This window comes from Centruroides vittatus, unplaced genomic scaffold (genome assembly GCF_030686945.1).
Source record: "Centruroides vittatus isolate TY-2023 unplaced genomic scaffold, ASM3068694v2 contig_1159, whole genome shotgun sequence".
NCBI lineage: Eukaryota > Metazoa > Arthropoda > Arachnida > Scorpiones > Buthidae > Centruroides > Centruroides vittatus.
The window spans coordinates 2,485,251-2,509,554 of NW_027120745.1; the positions used below are offsets into that span (position 1 = coordinate 2,485,251).

General features: G+C 27.6%; 1 protein-coding gene across 2 annotated transcripts; it reads right to left on the reverse strand.

Moving 5' to 3' along the window:
• Positions 1-2,438: 2,438 nt before the first annotated feature.
• Alas (5-aminolevulinate synthase) lies at positions 2,439-23,030 on the reverse strand. 2 transcript variants are annotated; one of them, XM_067276874.1, is made up of 12 exons: positions 22,900-23,030; positions 18,547-18,628; positions 17,385-17,555; positions 16,437-16,553; positions 15,528-15,750; positions 15,273-15,457; positions 14,965-15,144; positions 14,396-14,560; positions 6,623-6,762; positions 6,376-6,504; positions 6,048-6,272; positions 2,439-2,567 (listed from the first exon to the last, which is right to left on the reverse strand). In XM_067276874.1, exons 1-12 carry the CDS (start codon positions 22,921-22,923, stop codon positions 2,457-2,459), a joined length of 1,752 nt encoding a protein of 583 aa, XP_067132975.1. In that variant the 5' UTR covers positions 22,924-23,030; the 3' UTR covers positions 2,439-2,456. The 2 variants fall into 2 exon arrangements, with proteins under 2 accessions (XP_067132975.1, XP_067132984.1); XM_067276883.1 differs by lacking the exon at positions 22,900-23,030 and adding an exon at positions 21,730-21,869.
• Between the last annotated feature and the right edge of the window lie 1,274 nt (positions 23,031-24,304).

Consider the following 24,304-nt stretch of genomic DNA (forward strand, 5'->3'; position numbering starts at 1 on the left):
CACATAGGCCTATTTTACATTTCTTTCTCTAGGTGTGTTTTCTTCCCTCTTTCCCAAATCTCTATCATCATAGTGTTTGTTTGTTTTCATACTGTTCCATTGACTCGTAAAGCAACAGTTTTTCGTAAACATTCCTTGATATTTATTTGCCAATTTCAATAAAACAAACAACTGGACAATTTACTTTAACAATACGAGGTATTGTTAATGTACGCTACCAAATGGCTCCAAGGGACAAAGAAATAAATGAAGCCAGAGAGCAACTTGGGTTACGACTCGATTTAGCAGTGTAGTTCCTCTTCTCTTTTGTCTAACACATGGCTTAACACAGGACGAATTATAAATTTCATTCTAGATAAGTGTAAAAATAAATTATTCTTAAGAGGGACGTTGAGTCACTCAATAGATCTCATTATCTCTCATATATTTCACAGCGATACTAGCTCCGTACTCCATATGTATAAACTTTTATCTAAGTCTAAGCTTTAAAAAATATTATTATTGATAGCTACAAATATATAGCACCCATTTAAGAAATTTACGATAAAGTATTAAAAACGACTGCCGTTATTTTTATTTTTAAACAAGAAGTAAGTAAAAAAATGGGTCCTAGAATGTAGGCGAAAAATGTGTTAAGCATAATGAATGTTCTCATTTCATTTTAGTATGAATTTTCTTTAATACTTAAATTTCTAAAGTAAAAGTAAAATTAGAATGCAAACTTAAAGAAAAAGGCGAGTTTGAAAGAAGCCATTTATAATTAAAATTGACCATTAAAATATTCTACACGAATACATGCAAAAGCTGCTTAGCTATAGCAAAAATAATAATAATAATAATGTATTTAATTAAACAATAACATTTTTATTCACAGGTTGAACTAGGTAGAGATGACCTATAACTTAGTGAAGCATTAATTCATTAGTCTATGGGAGATAAAAGCTGTGTCTTATTTATAATTTATTAACCGAAAATAAACAATTGCTTATTTTTTATATTTCAAAAATATATTACAATATATAAAACGAGAATTATTGTCTAGTTAGAAGACAATTAGAAAGATAGATTTAATTAGTTCCTAGAATCGTACAGCCAACCCGTAGGCTCAGTATCATAAATTGAGGCCACGTTCCTAGAAATAATAGTGTATTGTACTAAACGATACCACGTAGACATGGCCATTAAAAAAATATAATACTTAACTTGTAAAAATATAAAAATACAAGATGAAATATATATTTAAAATGTTATAAATTGAAGATTAAATACAAATAAACACTTGATATTTTCTTCCATTTTTCACAACCACAGGCACATAATTAGCATTGATAGAGTTGACCTTTGTGGTTTTTCTCTGCCTACGAATATGTAAATTGATTAAATTTGCATGTTCGTAGGCAGAGAAGAGGCTCAAAGAAAAGGTCAACTGTGCTAATGTTAATTGTGTTCTTGTGGTTGTGAAGGATGCAAAGAAAACATCTATTTGTATTTTATCCTCTATTGATATTTTTAAACATTCAAATGCTATAATAAATCATAGCAGAAATTATATCAGTCATAAAGCCAGCAAGTTTAAAGTGTGGATCTATTGAAAATCTGGAAAAAAAAACCAGCTGATGTATAAAAGTAAAGCTTCTTGGCTCCATCTGGAGTTTTAAATGTAAATCAGTTTTCTTTATTATTTCTAGTTTCAGTTAATGGAAATTTATTGAAAATTATGTTTGTAAAATTAAACTGATGGCAAATATCATACTTGTATTATCTATGCTACCATAATGTTGTCATAATTTTTGCTTTTAATTTTTTCTCATAAAGAATGAGAATAGTCTTGAATTGAACAATGGACTTTTTCTCGTAGGATTAAAAAACATTTGAGTATGGTAATTACTACAAGAGGATAAAATTAAATATTTAATCAATTTTTAACAAAATCATTATATAAAAGTAAATAAATATTTTACAAATGACTTATAAGGACTTTTAACCTGATTGTTTTGTTCATTATACTGTAGTTAGAATTACTTAATTATGTCAATAAAAATGAAAATTTAGGATAGAAAATTTACATTTTATGCCTTAATTTTTTATGTAAAATGCTTTAAATAATGAAAATATTTTTTACTAAAATACACTTAGAAAATCTTTTGTAATGCATAATTTTAAATAACCGTACAACAATATTCGATTGCATCATCTAATATTTATTTTGTACATATTTGTACATAAGTAAAGTAAAAAATAATACTGCAGAGCTAAAATAACAATAATTTTCCTGCTTTGATTAATTAACAGTTAACTTTGTTCTAATTTGTTAAATACCCTTCACAATACGTATTACAGATATATATATATCTTGTGCTTTGCATTTAGAGTAAATTTCTTTATATAATTTACATACCGGAAGCAATTTTGCAAAAAGTTGGAAGCGAACATTAAAATCAATTGTAATCTTTTATTTAATATATTGCTAAAATTTGTGGACATTCTGCACGAGCACCGCCGCAAGGAGGAAGTATGCGAGATTCCATCTTTTCAAAAATCAGAGGTTGTTTACAATATTGACATTCCTGAAAATATTAAAATCTACATGTTAATATTGAATACATAAAAATTTTAAAATTCACTCTTGAATCAAAATATTTTTTCAAATTAAAATTGTTAACTGAATAATAAATTAGTACTAAAATTTTGTATTTTTCATAAAAGAGTTCTGTTCTTTGCATGTACTGTACTTTATTGTACAGTACATGCAAACAACACAACTCTTTTACATACATACTTGGCTTAAAACCTAGCAAAATATACTTATATAATTTACATTAAAACATTTACGCTTGATTAAATTGAATTATGTTATATTTTAGTTTATTCTATAATTTTCATATTATTACTAATCTTTTAGAAAGTATTTTAGGTTAATGTTACCTATGGTTCCAAAATGGCGGCTCGTCTCCGATTCCAGCAAATAGAAGAAAGGAAACAGTGGGGACGCATGTTCTAACCTAATCTAACCTATTCTAATAAATTACCATAATTATTACCATCAAAATTATTAGAATAGGTTAGGTTAGGTTTAGGTTAGAACGTGCGTCCGCACTGTTTCCTTTCTTCTATTTGCTGGAATCGGAGACGAGCTGCCATTTTGGAACCGTAGGTAACATTAACCGTATTTTAATTTATATACAAAACTAAAAATTTTAATTTATTTTATAATCTTATTTAAATAAATTTTATAACTTTTATCAAATGTAACATGCATTAAGTAGTTTTTGCAATATATTGTAATTAATAATTTAAAATAGCATTTTAATGATAAATTTTGAGTCCTGACAATAAAGAATTCTCAAAAAACAGTGTAGAAATTGGTCAAAAAATGACCCTCCGAGATAGTTACATTTTTGGACTCGGGGACCTTGATACGTCAGGAAATGAAAAAAAAAAAAAAAAAAGAGGGGAAGTTTTTAATCTATATGTGGATTTGTGTGTATGGAAGAAAGCACAATTTTTATTCACCTACTTTGAAGCTAAACTCCTATGTGTTTTGTAGAAAATTTCTGAAATTTTGCAGGGAAATTTGTTTATTAGGGGGTTGATGCTATTAAGTTTCGGTGGTTAAAGGTCAAGGGGGTGGGGAGATAGTGGGAGGTCATGTGTCATGTCTTGAGTGAGGTCAGACTTAATGAAAGTTGTAAATGCTAATAAGAAATAAATTTTTTTATAAAATTCATCTCTATGCTCAAAATTAAGCTTTTTGCCATTTTACAAGGTATAAGAATTAATAATATAAAAAGTTTAGTTAATTACAGATTGTTAATAGACATCATAAATTATGAAAGAAAAAACTAAATGAATTATAAATATCTGAATATAGTACTTGTATTAGAAACATTGACAAATTAATAATAAATCTAAAAAGATTTAATGCGAGGCACTGTTACAAAATGTGTTCTTTAGATATCAAAAACGTGTAACCAAGCATACAGATTGAAAACTTTACGTTCAGAAGTGAATTTACACTCTTAAATATGATCATTGGTTAATCGATTTAAGCACATTTGTAATTAAAAATAATTATTTTCATCATGATAATAAATTTTATACCTAGACAACAGGTATACCAATGGGTTCGTGTATAGGACCAATATTAGAAGAACTGATAATGATATTAATTGGTTTATAAATCAGTAGAATAAATGGGATTTTATTTTTTAATACATATATAGATGATTGTATTGTGTTTTTTAATGAAAAACAAATTTTAGATAAAGTTAATAAAATAAACGATCACATAAAGTTTGAAATTCTAGCTGTTCACATTTTTTAAATATTTTAATACTCCAAATTCCAATTTTTTTTTTCTTTTTCAATTTCAAACATATTGAAAGCCCATAGTTGTATCAAAAGTGGTTGATTATTACTTGTATGTTCCAAAGTTTATGAAAAGGAATGTTTTTGACACAATAACGACTTCTTCTAATAACACTGTAATGTGTAACACAGAGACACAGACTAAAACCGAAACCAGAATTCGAACGGTGCCAAGCGGAGGGGTGAAACGCAACACGTATGTTGTTTATTTTACGGGCAACACTGTTCTGGCAGTCGGGTGGGGATGACTTTTAGTTCTCAACCTGAAGAAGGCCTCGGTGGAGGCCGAAAACGCTAGTTGGTTTTCTATCGTATACAACACTGTGAAAAGTTTTAGTCTGTGTCTCTGTGGAATGTTTTTGAAATGTATGTAAATAAAATCAAAAATAGAATGACAAAATATATGCAACAGGAAATTAAATTGGTAATTAATATGTTTTTATTAAATAATTACTCAAAAATAATATTAAAAAAATTGCTTAATGCAAAAAAAAAAATAAGAAAATAGATAAGAATAATGTTAGATTTATATAGCTGCCTTACATTCAGAAACAATAAAAACTATAGTAAAAAATGAAAAGAATTATTATAAAAGACAACTATTTGAACATTTAGAAATATTAGCAATAAAAGGGAAAAAAATGAAATGATAGTTTAGGAAGAATTCTGGATAGATTGCAGCACTCTATACTTAACGTAGATGGCATATGATATAGATGCATATAAGTAGCATAACTATAAATCTGCATACTGTAGAGGAAGGCATGTTGGTTTGAATTAAGTGTTTTAATGAGTTTTACAGTTTTTAGTAAGATTAAATATTTAAATGTGTAAATTGAAATAAATGATCAAGTTAGCATATTATAAGTGCCAATTAGGAAGAAAGCAATCTGAATGCTGTGTTATGAGAGGCAATATTTAGGTAAGCAGTAATAGTAGTTTGTAACCACTATTTTTTAAAAATATATTATAATAGTAAAAAACAGTTTTAAATATCTTTTAGGTTGTTTTTGTAACCTTCTACTGATGAGGGGCTATGGTCTGAAATGCAGAATTGTTAGCATTTAGAAAAGTGTTATAATTAATTTCTGTGATATGAGTGTTAGCCTCTAGTGTGTATAACTCCTGTTTTTTTTTTTGATATAATAAGTCTTCATGGACATGTTAAATCACTAAGCCAATGTGAGGGACAAGAAGCAAATGATATAATATAAAATGTTTTTAATAAAAATCTCCTAATAAATGGCATAACACACACTTTTAACTTTTTAGCTGGGAAAGTTACACAACTCATTGTTGGAACTTTTTTTAAAATTCAGATAAAAAGATTAATATTTATTGACAGCAGTGGCGTAGTGTAGTGGGGGCGGCAGGGGCGGCTCGCCCTAGGCGGCACTTTTAGGGAGGTGGCAAAATTTCACAATAAATAATAATAATACAATACACCTGTACAATACACAATGATGATGATTGTTCTTGCTGAAAAGTTCTTTAGAATTACTGTATATTTTAGTCTTTTAAATTGAGATACCTAAATAAGGGGGTGGCGAATTTTCCTCCGCCCTGGGCGGCTGACACCCACACTACACCACCGATTGACAGTCACTAATAAGTAACTGCAAAATTTTGAATTTACATAATTTTTGTAAGAATTAATATTATGCAATTTTTTAAATTACCTTATTACACATATCTTCTCTTAATTTTAATCCAGCTATTTCCCAAACTTTCACAAGATCTTCAACAAATTTATCCATCATTTCTTTAGTATGGAATGGCGTTGGAGCAATTCTTAATTTTTCCTCCCCTTGTGGTACAGTTGGATAATTAATTGCTTGTACATAGTGCCCAAATTTTGTTATCAATTCATTAGATATTTGAGTACAGAACCAAGGATCACCTACCTGCATAAAATTTATTTAAAAAAACTTTTTTAGCTCATGTCATGTTAAAATCTGAAGTCCGTTTGAAATCTATTCAAAACAAACTTAAACAATTATAACTTACATGAACTGGAATTATATGACTCGGGCAGTGTACAACTGGAATACCAACTCGCATCAGTTCTCGTCTTAAATATTTCACATTTTCTTGATGTTTAGCTCTTAATGCTCGACCTTCTTCGCTTTTTAAAATCTTAATGAAACAAGATTTAGAGTTTAATATTCTAACTTTATTAATTAACATTTGAATAATAAAATTATTTGATATATGCAGTGAACATTAAAAAAGTAATGTTAAATTTAATTCTCACCCGAATAGAAGTTAAAGATCCTTGTAAAACAGCAGGTGGAAGAGAAGTAGTAAATATAAATCCTGCTGCATAACTTCTTATAGTGTCTACTAATACTGTACTACTAGCGATATATCCTCCAATGCCACCGAATGCTTTACCTGAATTTGATTTAAAATAATATTCATATTTTAATTAAATTAATATGTATAAATCACTTTACTGATACTAATTTTTTAAAATTTGACAAGTTAATTTAATATTTTTCGTTATTTTAATTGCTATGTAGCATTATTAAACATTTTGTATTGAAAGTGTCAGCATCGTTGATATTGAATACAGAAAGTTTTTTTATTCTTTACAAAATCTAAAACCTGAAAATGGAACATTGAATTAAAAAATAATTTAATTGTTAATACAACAGAATTCACTTATTGTAATCATGGTTGTTATCAGTCATTTAATGTTATCAGTAAGATAAACCTCAAAATTATTATAATAAATGGACTATACTGTATTAACACGAACAATATTTAAAACAAAAATTTTCAAACGTTTTGAAGTAATCATTGTATTCTATATTACTAGTAACTATTGTTTCCTATTCAATTTTAAAATAACATATGAAAAAATAGTATTATATTATATTTAAATAGTTAATATTTATTCCTACATTATTCCTCTTATCTTAATAGAATAAATAAATAAATGGCATTATTTTTCAGTTTTTGATTCACTTGATGTAATGTTAATTGATGTCAATTATAAGGATTCCATAGAACTGTTGAAAATCTGCAATGAAAATTGGGCACTATTGCAAATTTTTCATTGCAGATTTTGACAACTTTGATTAAATAATTATACCATTTAAAAAAGATTAAATATTACAGAAAATATCAAATGTTTCTTGCAGTTTAGCAATTAAAAATATTAATAATCATCTCTGTCATACTACAGTAGAGCGTCATTTATCCGAAACCGAAAGCCAGTCAACCGAAACGTCGGTTAACCGAAAGCTTTCCAGTCGGACCGTGTTGTGCCGAATCGAACGTTTTTGATACTAGATTAACTTCTAAAGTATAATTATTTTGTTTTTATATTTTTCAATATATTTATTTTCTTTGTACAAAATAAAGAAATGATTTTTAACGATACAATAGCCTCGATTATTATTATAAAAATTTTCGTTAGGCTTAAAATCGACGAAAATTCGACACAAAGCGACACGCGACGGAGAAAAATTTCAACATCGGATAGGTTAATATATTTTTTCGTACATGTCTGAAAAATCAGTTACCCAAACAATCCCCAATTGATTCAGATAAACGACGCTCTACTGTATATAGTATGACAGAGCTTAAAATTGTCATCAAAGAGATTCATATGAAATAAATAGACGATTATTAGTATTTTCAATTGCTAAACTGCAAGAAATATGTGATATTTTCTGTAATGTTTAATCTTTTACCATTTTTTTAAATGGTATAATTATTTAATCAAATGTGCTTGATTGCTTTTAATCAAAGTTGTATCACTAGAGATTTAATCTTATAATTTAAATTAAACAAGTAATGATACATACATAGTCCATGGAAAAACGTGTCCAACTAATTATATTCCTGATCCAGATGCATTCTATCTTGGAACCAATATTTATCATTTAATGATTGTAGTAATTCAGCAGAAAAAAACCTTATTACCTGAAAGCTGGAATTCGTACTGAAGAAATAATTAATATTTAACTTATCAAATAAGAAGCATTGATTTTCCAATTAACTAGCTGAAAAAATATTTTCTGAATCATTTTTTTTTTGGAAAATAATAATTAATATCATCAAAAATAATGAAAAAGACAACAAATAAAGTGGTTTATTCACACACAGTTGAATTTAATAAAGATAAACTCAAAAATTAAATTAAACAAAGATTGCAGCTTTTGAAAATACGGACAACTTTAAACATTTAACAACTTTCAATCCAGAAACCAAATGTTGTCTGTTCTCAAACATCAAATGGGATTTTTGAATGATCCGGAGTGTACAGATTTATGGTTAAATTTCCTCTCCCTTATGATGTCCTCAGTGGTGACATCAAAGTCCAATTACAAGTAGGAATATAAAGCTTCATGTGGAGGATACACACAATTTCTCATTAGACATTTCCATTGTCAGAGGTACTAGAGTCAGAAAGAACAACTAATCCTTATTCCAAAATTAGCAGCTATTGATTACTCCTGAGACAGAATGATGGACAACAGGTATAAAGGTAAAAGAAAATGCAAGAAGTCAAGTGTCACTTAACACAGTCAATGTAGAGACATTCGACAGTAACTGCGATTCCTTGGGCCTTCAACTGAACAAGTCAATCTTAATAATAAAAGTCAGAAATAGATAAGAATGTGATCAGAAGTGTACCAAACATATGTGTGTCTCTTTCTAGCTTAATTGTGTAGTCAGTTATTATCATAGGCTCTCTCAATAAGTCTACTGCTGTTTGACAAGATGTTTCTGGCTATGCCATGACTGACAAAATCAGTCTCAGATTGACTGTGCATGTTATTCAAGCATTCCTGCAACTCTTCCTGAATTATCTCTCATATAAACATTAAATATGAAAAATGGCTATATGGTAGACTCAAAACTGCCGTGTTTGGAAGACAGTGGAATATTTGTGGGTGGTTAACTCTGCAGTATCTGCTAGACTTGATTAACAAATAGTAATAAAAGCAACCACTGTGGTAACATCAGTGGCAATGAGACATTAAGTAAGTCCTCCATGACTCTTTTCATCAAATTTGAGTTTATCATTACTGGACATGTTTAGTTCAACTTGGTGTCACCGGGCAAACATGTTCTGAATGTAGAATTTGCTACCTCATTAGATTGTTGAGCTGACTTTCTAAACATTGTTTCACATTGCATATATTTTCTTGGCCTGTCTAAAAGTTCTCACAAAAGGAACTCCGAAAGATTGTCCAGATATTAATTTGGGTCTCGTTATTAATGCACCTGTTGTATTTATCAATGTGGTTGTACAGTACTCTTCCAGTCATAGATGAGTAGCTTCACCATATTGGCACTTGTAGATTGAAGATTCTTGGTATGATTGTGGTGCATATACCACAGGACAAATAACTGGTAGTTGCAAATAGAAATGAAATGTTAGACATTCTATTCTCACTTGCATCCAGTCAACATGAGCATCAAAAAGCTGTCATAGGTCCAAATTCCAGACTTAACCCTCACCATCAATGACTAGTTGATTATCTTGTTTGTTCTTTAATACAGGCCACTAGTAATAAAAATGAAGTCCTGCCAGTCATGTATCTAACGCCATTCAGGAAAAAATTTTTGAACTGAAATAATGTGACTTCTGGCCCAAAGCAGAACTTCATATATAGTTAATCGGGTTCTCCTACCCCTAAGCTTTTCATATCTGGTCTCATCTTTCATCTATCTAACTTGTCAACTAATCTATCTATCTTGTCAAGATTAAGGAAGGACAGATGGATGACAGTGAGGAATTTATAGTCTACAATTTTTTCAAATTGCAGCCCAACAACTTGATTAAAAGTTAATAAAAGTATCTATTTGCACTACTACATCATGCAACATGATTTCATTAATTGTAGAAAAAATTAGGGAAATCATTACAAGAAATTGCAATATATTGCATTATTCAAAGAATTGCAGGATATGATAAAACATTCTTTTTGTAAAATGAAAGTATATCTAGAATAAAACAAATTTCTGTAAAAGGAAATTATCATAATGAATTTTTGATGGTTCTTTATGATTATTGACTTGATTAACAATAAATACACAACTAGAATTATATTTTATAATCAATTTTTGTATATACTGATAATTAAATAAAATATTTTAAAAGCAGAAATATTCACATAGCAGAAAATAAATTTAATACTTCCGGAAAATGATTGCCATTAGTTTCATATGACAAGTCCTTTATGCTTTTTGAATTTCTATTAAAGTTATAATTGATTTATATAATGTTAGACAAACAGCTATTGTTGAATGACTTTTCTGCTGTATCATTCCACATACCATAACAAAAATAAATGACTTTCAATTTCAAAACAATTATCAGATTTTATTACACTGATTTGTTGAATAATAATCATTTTATGAAAATAAATATTAAAAATAAAAGATTTGTATAGATTATATAAATATAATTAATAATTTCTGATGTCATAATTCTTATTCCATTCCAATGATTTTTTAAAAACATATTTTCATCTTTGTGAAAACTAACCAATATTTAGCATTCTGATATATTAGTTATTGTTATTATACTAATAACAACAGCAGTTTTTAAATTTAATGACCGAAAATAACCTAATTCAAATACCAAGCGTTGTTTTCTTTTTTGTAAATTTTCCGACCATCTTGACTATAAAATTCCATTATTTCAGTATTGAAATTCACAGAGTTTTCAATACATTTGCTAAAAATTATATGAAAAAATGTAAAATTAATACGTAATCTCACCTTTTATTACTCAAAACTTCTTCAAATCATATTAGAAACAAAACATTTGAAAATAAAATAAAATGTTCAGACATATTTAAATTTAAAATTACATGAAAATTTTTAAGCAATTTTAGAATTCCTCATTTTGACAGTACAGATGAGACCAATAGGAAATATATGAAGGTGAAAGTGAATTCAAAATGATTTACAAAACATAGCTACTATTATATGAAAAATGTCAATCAGAATAGAATGAAGTGAAAGTCGTATTTTCACTTTTTCAAAGGAAACTACAGTAGAGCGTCGGTTATCCGAAAGCTTTTCAGTCAGACTGTGTCTTGCCGAATCGGAACATTTTTGATACTAGATTAACTTCTAAAGTATAATTTTTTGTTTTTATATTTTTCAATATATTTATTTTGTTTGTACAAAATAGAGAAATCATTTTTAACGATACAATAGCCTCGATTATTATTATTATAAAAATTTTCGTTAGGCGTAAAATCGACGAAAATTCAACACGAAGCGACACGCGACGGAGAAAAATTTCAACATAGGATAGGTTAATATATTTGTTCGTACATAATCGGTTATCCGAAAAAATCAGTTATCCGAACAACCCCAGTCCACAATTGATTTGGATAAATGACGCTCTGCTGTATTTTAATTAAATTAAAAATGTAATGTCAAGAATTTGAAATAATACTTTTTGATAAATTGAGCTGTTTCGTATGAAAGGGTTTAAGTCCATTTATTAAATAAGATATTTAAAAGATTGGCATTTGTATTGTTCAAAAATATTGGTAACTGATAATTATCTATTAGCAAATTTACAGCAATTTTGAAGATCTTGACTGCAAATTATTTTAAAATAAAAAGATCGCACAGAATTGTAACTGATTAATGATTTTTTTTTTTTAAATGGACTTAAACCACTTTTGTTTGTAATGACTCAATCTGTTGTAAAAAGTTTAAAAATAATTGTTTTTAATGTTGTTGAAATATTTGAAGATATTTAAATTTTAAATTACATTAAGATTGTTTCTATTATACTTTCAAACATTTGTTTCTCTTATGATCTGAAGGTGTTTTAAGTAATAAAAAGAGAAAATATTCATGAATTTTTGATCTATTTATATGATTTTCAACAAATATCTAACCTATAAATCTCAATATTCAATTATTTGGAAATACATGGACTATGCATGTAACTTTTTAATTAGTAAGTAAAAGAGGAACTAACTTGTGACACTCTGATCATCAGTTGTGGACTGACTGCCATTGAGTTTTTATCAAAATATTTTTAATTTCAAGACTTATAGTAATTTCGGTAATTTGATTTTCTTCAATCTGGCAATTTTTAAGGTGAAATTGATTGAAGAGTAATGCTTATGTAAAATTTTGTTTTAAATTTTGAAACACTTGAACTTTACTGGAAAAGTTTGTCATTTTGTTTGGATTCTTGCTTTTGTGGAAAAGATGTGGATGTTGATACAACACACCATCTCATGCTTTCCTTCTGGTTTGATATTTTTCTGACAGCAGGGAATTATTTTGAAGGTATCCATTTTTTACATGGAACAGTTTATAAATAAAAAATTTGATTCTAACCTCGATATTTTTTGATTAAACCTTGTATATAAAAATTTTGAGGGGTAACTTACAGTTTGAAAAGCCGAAAATTTATGACAGCAGAACTCCATTAGTATTACTACAAGGTTATCTAACAACATGCCAGTATATTGAAAACATTCTGCAGCCAACTGTATTGCCTGTGATGTTACACTTTCCACGGAAATTTACTAGCAGACGTGGTGAGAAATTCTGAGCAATGTCTTCATGAAGTTTATATCTTTCTATGGTTAGCCAGGTTAGACCTCTTGCCAATCAAAAACATCTGTGATATGGTAGGAAGGCATTTGCAACTATCATAAGTGCAATGCATAACTTCAATGAAGTTAAACTAGCCCATCTTACATGACTGGTTTAGCTTCATAAAATTTTTTTCTTATTATTAGAAATGAAAAACCTACTAAAGAGAATATTCGAATCGATACAGCAGATAAAAATAAAATGGCAAACCTACTGAAGGCATTAACTGAAGAATAATTGAAGAATAGATGCAAGGCTGCTTCAAAAGAATGCCAGATGAAAATGCAGTGATATGCAATTGCAATGACAGAAGTGTATTAATGAAGAAAAAAGTTATAATTCTCAAAATAAAGTATTTTAATTGTCTCAGTCTTGTAATTTAATAGTCACATCTCATATAAAAAAATACAGTAAAATTCAACTTTTTAAAAATTTATTTGATACGGAATTATGCATCTCAGAAAATTATTATAACATTCCTAATATTCCTCTTGTTTTTAAAAATCTTTTAAAATAATGTGGATCGACATAATCATATTATTTTTAAAAATATATTTTATTTAAATAATTATTTTAGTCATATTATTTATTTGAAAATTCATTTTAAATATGTTAGAAAACTAAACAAAGCATATTTTTTCAACATCTTGTATTCTTTAGAGCAAAAACAAATAAGATTTGTTTGTTTTCATTGATAAACAGCTTTTTAGACTTGTGTATTAAAAATATATTTAACAAAAATTCTATTCATAAAAAGTTATTATTTGATTGATTGCCCACATAATTATAATTACAATGATTATGTCTTACTTGACTGACAACAGTGACTAGTACTATGCTAGACCAAGGTCAAGATATAGCTAGCAAAAAGCTGTTATTATGCTTATATGCTGCTGGTATATGTTTTTAAAAACTTCCTGACAATTTGACATATGATTATTATTATTAATTTTGACGAGAATATAAGATATTATTATATTCTCGTCAAAATAAAGGTAGCATTATAAATGTGAAAATATAATAATATTTTAGGATTTAATATTAAGAACTTTTGTATAAGAGTAAGAGAAGTTTCCTTTTTTTCAACAAGATTATAATTTGATTAACAAATTTCAAAAGTACAATAATAATATTTAGAATGTTTGTCATGTTGTGAACAAAACATCCTTTTATTCATATCAATAAACTTAGAGTGAAATAAATCATTTTTTTTTTCTATATATTACGATAAAGAAGTTTAGTCAATATTTGCTTGTATTATATACATCTATCATTACACTGCAAAGAAAATTTTACACACTTCATATAAATATTTGTTTTCAACAAACATTATAAGTCGGGTAAAGTAAGTTATATTTTTCAATTAAATAAAGTTTTTAATGTATTTGATAATCACTTATAATGTAATTTTAAAAGAAGTCATAATTACCCAGAGTTCCTGATATAATATCCATTTTATGCAAAACATTATCTCTCTCCCCAATACCAGCTCCATGTTTCCCATATAATCCAACAGCATGCACTTCATCGACAAATGTCAAAGCTCCATAACGATGAGCCACATCACAAAGTTCTTCTAAGGGACAAACAGCACCTAAAAAGCAGAAATTTCATGCATTATTAAATAATATCAATTTTTATATCACAGGTTGAATAGATTCTAATGTTGACAGGAAATAATTATAAAAAGATATATAAAATATTGATCTATGCCTTATTTGCATATCTTGTTTTAAAACTAATTAACATAAACCACAATATAAACATGTCATTTACTTTACATATGACTAGGTATTATAATTTATAATTAAAATTAATTTCATAAAACATGTTATCTTTATTTTAATAATTTGCTAAAATTTGATAGACTATAAAAAAAAATTAAATTTTTAACTATGTAAAAAGTCACAAATTAAAGCAAGTTCCAAATAATCTAGAATAAACTTTGATTTTAAGTTACTTTCAATGCGACAAAAATAAATGATAATGTAAGCTTACCTGTCATTGAATGAACAGTTTCAAATGCAACAATTTTAGGAACAGATATATCAACAGATTTTAACAACTCTTCCAAATGATTAGGATCATTGTGTTTAAAGATATGTTTTATTGCTCCACTGTTTCGTATGCCTTGTATCATCGATGCATGATTTCCAGCATCGGAAAATATATGACATCCTAAATAAAATTTTAATAACTATATTTAATGAAATTTAATTTTTTTTTAATAATTAAATACAGTGATTAATTCAAAAATATTTTTATTTTAGTATTTGCTTAAAAAATAAAAAAATAATAATAGTAACCTGGTAAAGATTTGGCTAATGTAAATAAGGTTGAATCATTAGCAACAAAACAAGATGTAAATAGAAGTGCAGCTTCCTTTTGATGTAGTGTTGCTAATTCTTTCTCCAGCTTTTCGTGAAATAAACTATTTCCAGATATATTACGAGTTCCTCCAGCACCAACTCCATGAGCTTCAATAGTTTCCCTTAAAGCAAAAGTTTTCAATGTCGTAATAATTCATTTAAGAATAAATTTTTCTTAGTCAATATACGTACTTAACAGATTTTTTAACTTCGGGATGTCTACTCATTCCCAAATAGTCATTGCTACACCACACTGTTATAGGGCGAGATCCTTCGGTAAATTCAAAAGCCCGAGGAAAGTTATCGGCCAAGCGATTAACTTTTTTAAATACTCTATATGAATGATCCTTTTTTTTCTTTCCAATTTGTTCCAGGAAAAAGTCTTCATAATCAAAAGTTTGACCTCTTTTTTCCTCTAAAATAAAATTGTAATTCATTAACCTTATCAAAACTATTTTTTGAATAGAATAAATCTGTTATATTAAATAATTATAGAAACGTTATATTTAAATATTAGTTTACAAATAGAAAATTATTAATAATACTGTTACAAAACAGTAAAATTAATTAATTAATAACAATTATATTTTCAAATTCATGTAAAAATGTTTAAACTATTTTTCTAATTTTTAATATATTTAAATTATAAAGTAACTATTTAAGAAAATTGTTTTAAAATATTATAAATAATTAAAAAAAAAGAAATAGCATTAATTATTCACCTAAGAAGAACTTAATTTCATTAATAAATGCAATAATTTTCTTGAAAAAATATTAAATTCTAACAGTTTTAATTACATAACTGATGCAATTTAAAACGCCTATACTAAGCCGTATTAATTCAATCTACAGTATAAAAATATTTCTGTCAATTGAAAAACTTTTTAATTAAATACTGAATTTATTCACAATAACAGTATCATTTACAGTTATTGACTTAAGAATTGTAATAATTGTTAAATCAATATATTTCATTTCAGATTATTCAGTACTAATAATAATAATAATTTATTCATATAGCAATGTTGAATTAATTAGTTTAAAAACATTTATAAATAAAATTTTTAAAAAGTAAATTAATTTCCACAAATGAATACTTACCGTAAGATTTCTCCTTTGTCAGATCTATGATATCGTGTTGCATTTCATCACTTGCAGCCTTCATAGTTGGTTTAACAGAAGAAAGAAATGGGCATTTTTGATCCTCGCTTGGATTTTCTATTAAAATATTTTAATTAAATTACATATTATTTTATAGTTAAAAAAATGCTTTATAATATGAACAATAAATGCTAACTTTTAACAATAATTCTAATTAAATATATTATAAGCAATATAATAATATAATATCTGACTTAATTATATCTCTTCTTAATTTTTCTGTTCACTTGCTTACACATTACTGACTTTCATCAAAACATTAAACTATTAATAGGATTCATTAAAGTCTAAGTTCAATAAACATTAAATAGTTTGCAGATAATAACAATATTTGAATAATTAATTTCTTGTAAACTAAAACATGTAAATTTTATATTTTCACAGACATGAAATACAGTTTCTAAAAATTAAGTTTCTATTTTAAGACACTTGTATATATTTTCAATTATAATTATTATTATAGAATTTTAATTAATTTTAATATGTATCATTCCATATAAATGCAAAAATTAATATAAGAAATATATTTGTAGGTCTTTAAAATCATCTTTTCTCCAATTATGTTCAATTATTATTTAAATACTGTATTATGAAAAAACACATTATCATATTTGAAATTTGGTTTTAAGCAAGAATTATTTCAAGGATTTGTTTATTCTATATTAATTTCATTAAATTTTACAAAGTAATTTTATTTTTTATGGATCTATGTCAATGATAATCGACAGAAGAATTGAGAACTGCATTTTAATTTATTATATATATGTTATTTTTATATCATTAACACTACCAATGTACATTTAATCATAAAAAATATATAAATTTAATGTAATTATGAATTGTTTAGTATACAGATTGACAAAAAAAGGAAAAGTTGTTTTAACCTACTTTCTGAACCTTCTGTTGTTGCAGCAGTTGCAAAGAATCGGGTCATGTAAGGACATTTATCCATATACATTTCCACTACAGATCGGCCGTAATTACGCACGAAAGGAGCAGGCAGACGAGTTATGAAAGGGCAGGGACCACTTGCTCCATGTGCAGTTGCTCTCAAAATTCCTAAAATTTATAATTTATAGCATTAATTTAATCACTATTGCCTATTTAATCAAAAGTTAGATGGTATTACATCGATATACATGTTTTTATTTGCAAAAATTATATCTATCAAATCAGGTACTAAAAGAAGATTATATTATTTTTAAAATTTATTTAATATTCTAAACTTACGTTCTGATAATGACAGAACTGCAAATTTAAAGAAATTTTATAAATACCAGTATATGTTTTTAATCAACATTCATATCAGTAAAGGAATCTGACAGTAGAAATAGTTAATGTTTCATTATGTTAATTCATTTTCAATATAAAGAAGTTTCTTATGGTATTTTAATAAGAAAATAAAATTCTTACAGTGCAAATTTTATCAATTAATTTTAAATTACATTTTGTAAATAATAAGAAGTTAAGGTTATAGTAAATTTTATATGAACTATATTTCATTTTTATATTTACACACAGTATTTAAGAAATCAGACAATTATATGTTTCCAGTAATATCTGAAATTCATAACACTATAAATAATATATACCAGTACAAATTATTCAAAATAATACAAACTATTGCTTTAGTTATTAAGAATGTTTTGTTATATTTTACTTATATAAATTATGTTTATATTCTTTATTTACTATTTTCAAACAAATGAAGTCTATGAATTATGTATAATATTTATATTTTGACTGAAACATTATTTACTGTGCCAGATCCTTTTGGATTTCTCAATGCTGATAATTTTATACTTTAAGTATATCAACTGAATATTTGATTTGTGAGGATTAATATAAAAATTATGTTTATATTTTTATGAAAAGGAATTTTTAACAATTAGGAATAAGTTTAATAAATAAATACAGTATAAAAATGAACACAATATACAACACGAAACAATTAATTATCATCAATTTTTTTTAAAAAACACATCATTTTACACTTACTTATTTAATATAAAAAAACAATTACACTTTGAATAAAAGAATATATTTTTACCTTGTGTGGGTCCCGAAGAGCTAATAGTTTGCGCTAAGTTAACAAAATGTTGACTTAAAATCTTCTTGCCAGACTGCAATACCTAAAAATTCAAACACAATTATGTAAATAATAAATTTCTGTCAATTTCTTAGTTTCTTCTTATTCTAGTTATAAATTAAAGAATAATTAAAACTGATTTTACCTCTATAATTTATTTAACAATGACTTTAAAAATCATTACTTTCTCGGGCTGTATTTTGGCTAACTAATAATTAACAATATCAAATAATTTGGTCTAAAGTTATGTGTAACACTAATATGAATTATACATTCCTGGCATAGGAATTCATATAAATAACAAGCAAATTTATATAAATTTTTGTTAAATCGGATAATGTTTGGATTAAAAATAGCATCGTACGAAATAAAAGCCCGAACTCGACTCGTAATTAATAAAATCATTAAAACACCGAATTATCTCGGGTTATATTTCGTCTAACCGATAACTAACGACATCAAATAATTTAGTCTAAGGGTAGAAATATCCGTAGATTAAATTACTAGTTAACCAAAAGAAATTTTGCTGTTTATTATGCATTTCTTTTTAAGAAAATTATTAATCTAGAATAAAAAAAAAGTTATATTAATTGTTCACAGAACGGCATAAATTTAAAATGTGTTTCAATCAGATCACACCTGTGCTTTTGTCTCACAAAAAAATAACCATCTGTCTTATTTTGCAATGCAAACTTTAATAATCTGCGAGGCGTAGCACATGTGGTAAAGTGCGAAACAAAATATTAGGTTTATAAATTCATTTTATTATATATAAAGTTAAATAAAGCCAATAGAGAAAAATAATGATTTATGTTATATTTCACCTTATTGAAATAAGCAAAAGTGAGGTGAAAAAGAGAAAAAATCTTATATAAAGCTAAAATAAATAAATTTATTATTTATATTTTAAATACCAAACTTTTCTCTCTCCTTAAATGAAATAAAATTCTAGTGTTATTATTTATGTAATGATTAATTTATTGATGTATGTCTTTACTAGAACATCACAAAAGTTAAATGTCCATTTGTTGGACATTTAATCTTTTTTAATAGTTTATTACCAGGATATCATAAATTAAGATACTCGTTTCGGAATGTATTAAGGATATTTGAAACGATTTATTCGGGACCAGAAATTATATTTATAAAAAGTAGGATCGCGGTTTGACGTTCCCAGACGTAGGACGAAGGCGAATTTTCTACCGCCGTATAATTACGAATTATTACTACTATTTTTTTTTACCTCATTATAAGTGTAGATATATTTTCTATTAGGTTATTACTCCACACTTTCTCCAATTATTTTTAATAAATGCTGTAGGGTTTCTGTAACAATCGCGACCTTATTTTATACTGCAATGATGTTTAATTCTAAAATTGAGGATTAAACTGACACACTTTAAGCTCTATTAACACAATCCATGTTTTACGAACGTGATAAAAATAAAAATTAAACATCGCTTTTCTCCTGTAGGCAGTTTTATCGGCTTTACGTAATATTCTCTCGTATGTAATAGTTAATTTATTTCGTCGAATTTCCCCTCAAATTTAGTTTCCTCGTAGTACGGAATATCCCTCAAATTAACTTTCACATTTTAACTCAACGCTAAATTCATTTCGTTAGTGCTTTAGCATACACTGTAAAATATCGATATTGCTGACTATTAAAGTAATTATCGTTACGTGACTAAACATATTAACCCGTTAACGTAAAAGCGCGTTATCCAATCAAGCGAGACGGGCACACAACGTGCTTAGCACAAAAATATAGGTCTACATTGTTTGTTACGTCATCATCGGATTTAAAATATCTCAAATTCCGGTCTAAAATATCTAAAAGCAACACTCCAATTACGATAAAACAAGCCACTTTATTTTACGGCATATCCGATATATTTAACACCTGCAAAATTCGACGTTTTCTCGTTGTTTACGGGGGATGTTGTAGCCTATCTTAAAAGACCCGATGATCCACCGTATTTGAAAAATATGCCGTTTTTCTTATTGCAAACAAAGGCATATTTTTCAACGTCAATTATTGAGAACACGGGCATATTTTTCTTCAATTACACTACAGTAACTCCAAGTTGTTTATGTAGGAGGGGGATGACCGACACTTCAACTTTTCTGACATTTTTAGCAACGTGCCTAAAGCTAAAAAAGATTTTAAATTTCAAATATTTTTATTATCTAAAACGAGTTCTTTGATTTTATTTCTTACCTTCATTATTTTTTCCATACGTAACGAACAAAATATTAAATCTATCCACCCTAAAAATATCTATTATCTTAAGATAATAAATACGAAATAATGATGATGTAGCTTTTTATTCGGCTAATATTTTACCGACCTTGGTCAAGTTCGTGCGATAAGTACTGTAACATCCATTTATAATGATTTATGATTATCGCCGAAAGACGTCAAAATTCTATCAAACGATTAGAAGAAAATGCGGATAAGTCACCGATAAAACTAACAATTTATAAAGGTTTTTTTAAAAATATTTTCTATTTTTTACCGAATTAAATAATTCTTTTCGATTGTATTTAAAGGATTGAAAAATACGATTGAACTTCTGGAAAGAATTCAATGACATTAATACAAAAATATCTAATTCTTTCACCTTTACATAATCTAAATTTAGTAGGTATCTTCTATGATTTACTGCTGTGCATAATCTTTCTTATATCCGGCCTAGTTTCTAATAAATATATAATTTTAAGAGAAAAGAATTAATGTATACGCGCTTTTCTGTTTTCTTGTGTATTATTATTTCATTAAAGTACTCCGAAACGGCATTAATAAACACCAAGATATACCTACATCCTATTAAAAATATGGGTCAAAGTTGTTTTCTAAAATTTTAAACCGCGCTGGTTCGGAACAAAATTCTTAAAATCATTGTTAATATGTTGAAGGTCCAAAAACTACAATACTAAATAAACCAGTATGTTATCGCTTATCTAAACTGGCTTTCCTTGAATATAGTAAATGAAGAATGCAGTAAATAGAAAAAGTAGTCACAGTATACACTTTCTCACGGGAATTTTTACCGGGAGGAAAATTAGCAAAATTTAACAAGAAAAACTGCCTGTAAAATTAGTATTGTTTGTTTAAAAATTAATATACAATAATCGTCTTACCACTGACGAACTAGTAGTTAGCATACTTAAAAACCGAACGAAGCACGTTGCGTTTGAATTACCTCTCCGCTCTACCGACAATAACTAATGGAAACGAGTAAAGAGAATAGGGAAATATCGGCGACTACCGATTTTATAACCTGTTTAGCGATGACATTACGCCACGTAGGCAGAAACGTCACGTAAAGGAAATTTTACAGAATTTCCGGTTAAGAAATTTCATAACTGAAAATGGTAAAATAATACACTTTACTAGTGTCTATAATTGTTTGTTTGCGCGTATCGTCTTCGCTGACTGCCGAAGTGTAACATAATACTTGTATAGTGAAATAATTAAAATTTATGCTGCGATTTTATGTTTTTGATACAGTAATTAAAGGCGCTTCATTTTGCTTTCACTTCCCGTTTTAGTTTTTTTTTTATTATTAAATGTAGCTTTTGAACTGCATCTTATAAAGATATATTATGTGTTTAATTTGCAGTTCTTGTTGATCTCTCCATATTAAGTTAGAAGTTTACAACTTACTTTGAATGTTTGTAAATAAAAATTGATTTGAAAAATGTAACAAATCAATTTAAAATGGTTTTAATTTATAAACACTTAAAGCCATTTATTGTATTTTATGTATTACATTTGTTAAACTAGAAAGGGGCACATTACAATCCAGGATGTAATTCTGGATTGTAATGTGCCCCTTTCTGGACTATAGATGCACGCTTTCTGGATTATAGAATTTGAGATTCTTTAATTTTCTTAACGTTTAAGAAGCAACGTGCAACTGCAATTTATAATTAATAATTTGCTTTGTTACTAATAGAAAGAAATTAGTAAATTCTATGGCAAGTTCGCACATTTCCTAGAATTTTAAAAGGTTTTCCTTCGCCATTAAACTGTCATTAACGTTTGATAATGATTATTTTATCCTAGTTCAAATATTTCTTAAGTCTTGTGATTAATATTTTTGAACCAGATAAGAAAACAAGTATCTTCATCCTCTACGCCCATTTTACCGACAACCTGTTTCTTTGTGTTTTTCCGTAAATGGTAAATAATAAAAATAGTAAAAAAATGTTTATAATATAAACAACGAATTGGCAAAGTCTCCCGTTTAATAAATTAAGCCGTAGAATCGGTTACCAGCGAATGTTTTACGGCAAGATCTCACTCACCATTCCCGATTGAGTCGGTGCCATGTTGCTTGTTCGAAAAGGTCAACGTACGTAACGCCACCTACCACACGAAAATGTTTATGCAATAAAAATTAAATAATTACATAACGTCTCGTATATCGAACACGGTAGTAGTTACTTAACTAAATTTTATTGTTTTAAAAATTTTTACGTCATTATTATCTACGTCATGTCAGTCACGTAGCCAGGGTAAACGAAAAACGATACGTCTAAATAAACAATGGCCGTACTGTCGGGTTTCGATGTCGATGCACGATTCAAACGTATTTTACGCATCTTATAAACATTGTTACGTAACACCGTATTTTTGGTATCGTACAATAATTACGTGGGTACACTCGCGTAACTTTTGTTTTCCCAAATACAGGATTTTAACCTATTCAAGAATATTTGTTTCTTGTAAACATTTTCTGCGTAATAAACTCGAATAATTTGACAATATATGGTCGAGGTGGTGCCAACCTGGATTCGGATTCGAGTTTTGATTGGATTATTTTTACGGAGATTGATCGAATATGTCGGTCCCAGTTCTCGTCAATCAACCGTCTCGTTGTAAGTCTCCTCGGTACGTGATAAATACGAAAAAGGCACACTCGGTGACTACATGATGGAGATTTAAATAAATAAATAATAATTTGTAAAGTAACTGTACCAGTTACAGATTTTTGAGACCCACCAGTTCCATTCCCTGAACACTGGGAGTTCGGTCGTGGGTTCGTGCCGCGCTCGGATGGGCTGACCACCCGGAGTTTTCCGGGTTTTCTCCACTTCTGTAACGCCCGAATAGGGGCCAGTTCCCCTTAAAAGACCTCCCGGAAGGCATTATTTCTCTTGCGTAACACCACTATCCAGAGCGGGCAAACTGGAACCACTCTGGTACTAACTTCCCCGAGACTCGCCTTGGCGCAACACTAATCACTAATTAACCTGCGCCAGGTGATTATGATATGGCCCGATATGGCACGAAAAAGAAATAGAGTTTTTATGAAGTTAATAACATTATATTGCGTTTGATAAGGCAAAATATTTGAAATATGACTGTTTATAATTATGAAGTGTAGCGTGTAAACAACGTATTAGCTTTCTAAAGATGTAGGCTAAGGATACTTGTTAACACTTTTGATTTTGCTCAGCGTATTTTGTTACGTTGATTTCCTTCTTAACAAAAAGCAAAAACATAAATTTAATAACGTACCCGATTTTCTGATTAAATTTGCATTTGTAATACCGTGAAACACCGCAGGTAAGTAATATTTTGAATAAAACAGTAATTTTGCTCAAAATAAATAGCTGTAACATAGCCTTAAAGCATAGTCACTGGTACATTTACTGTAAGACTAATTTTTTGAAAAATCATATTAATAAAGGATACAGATCTTTTTGC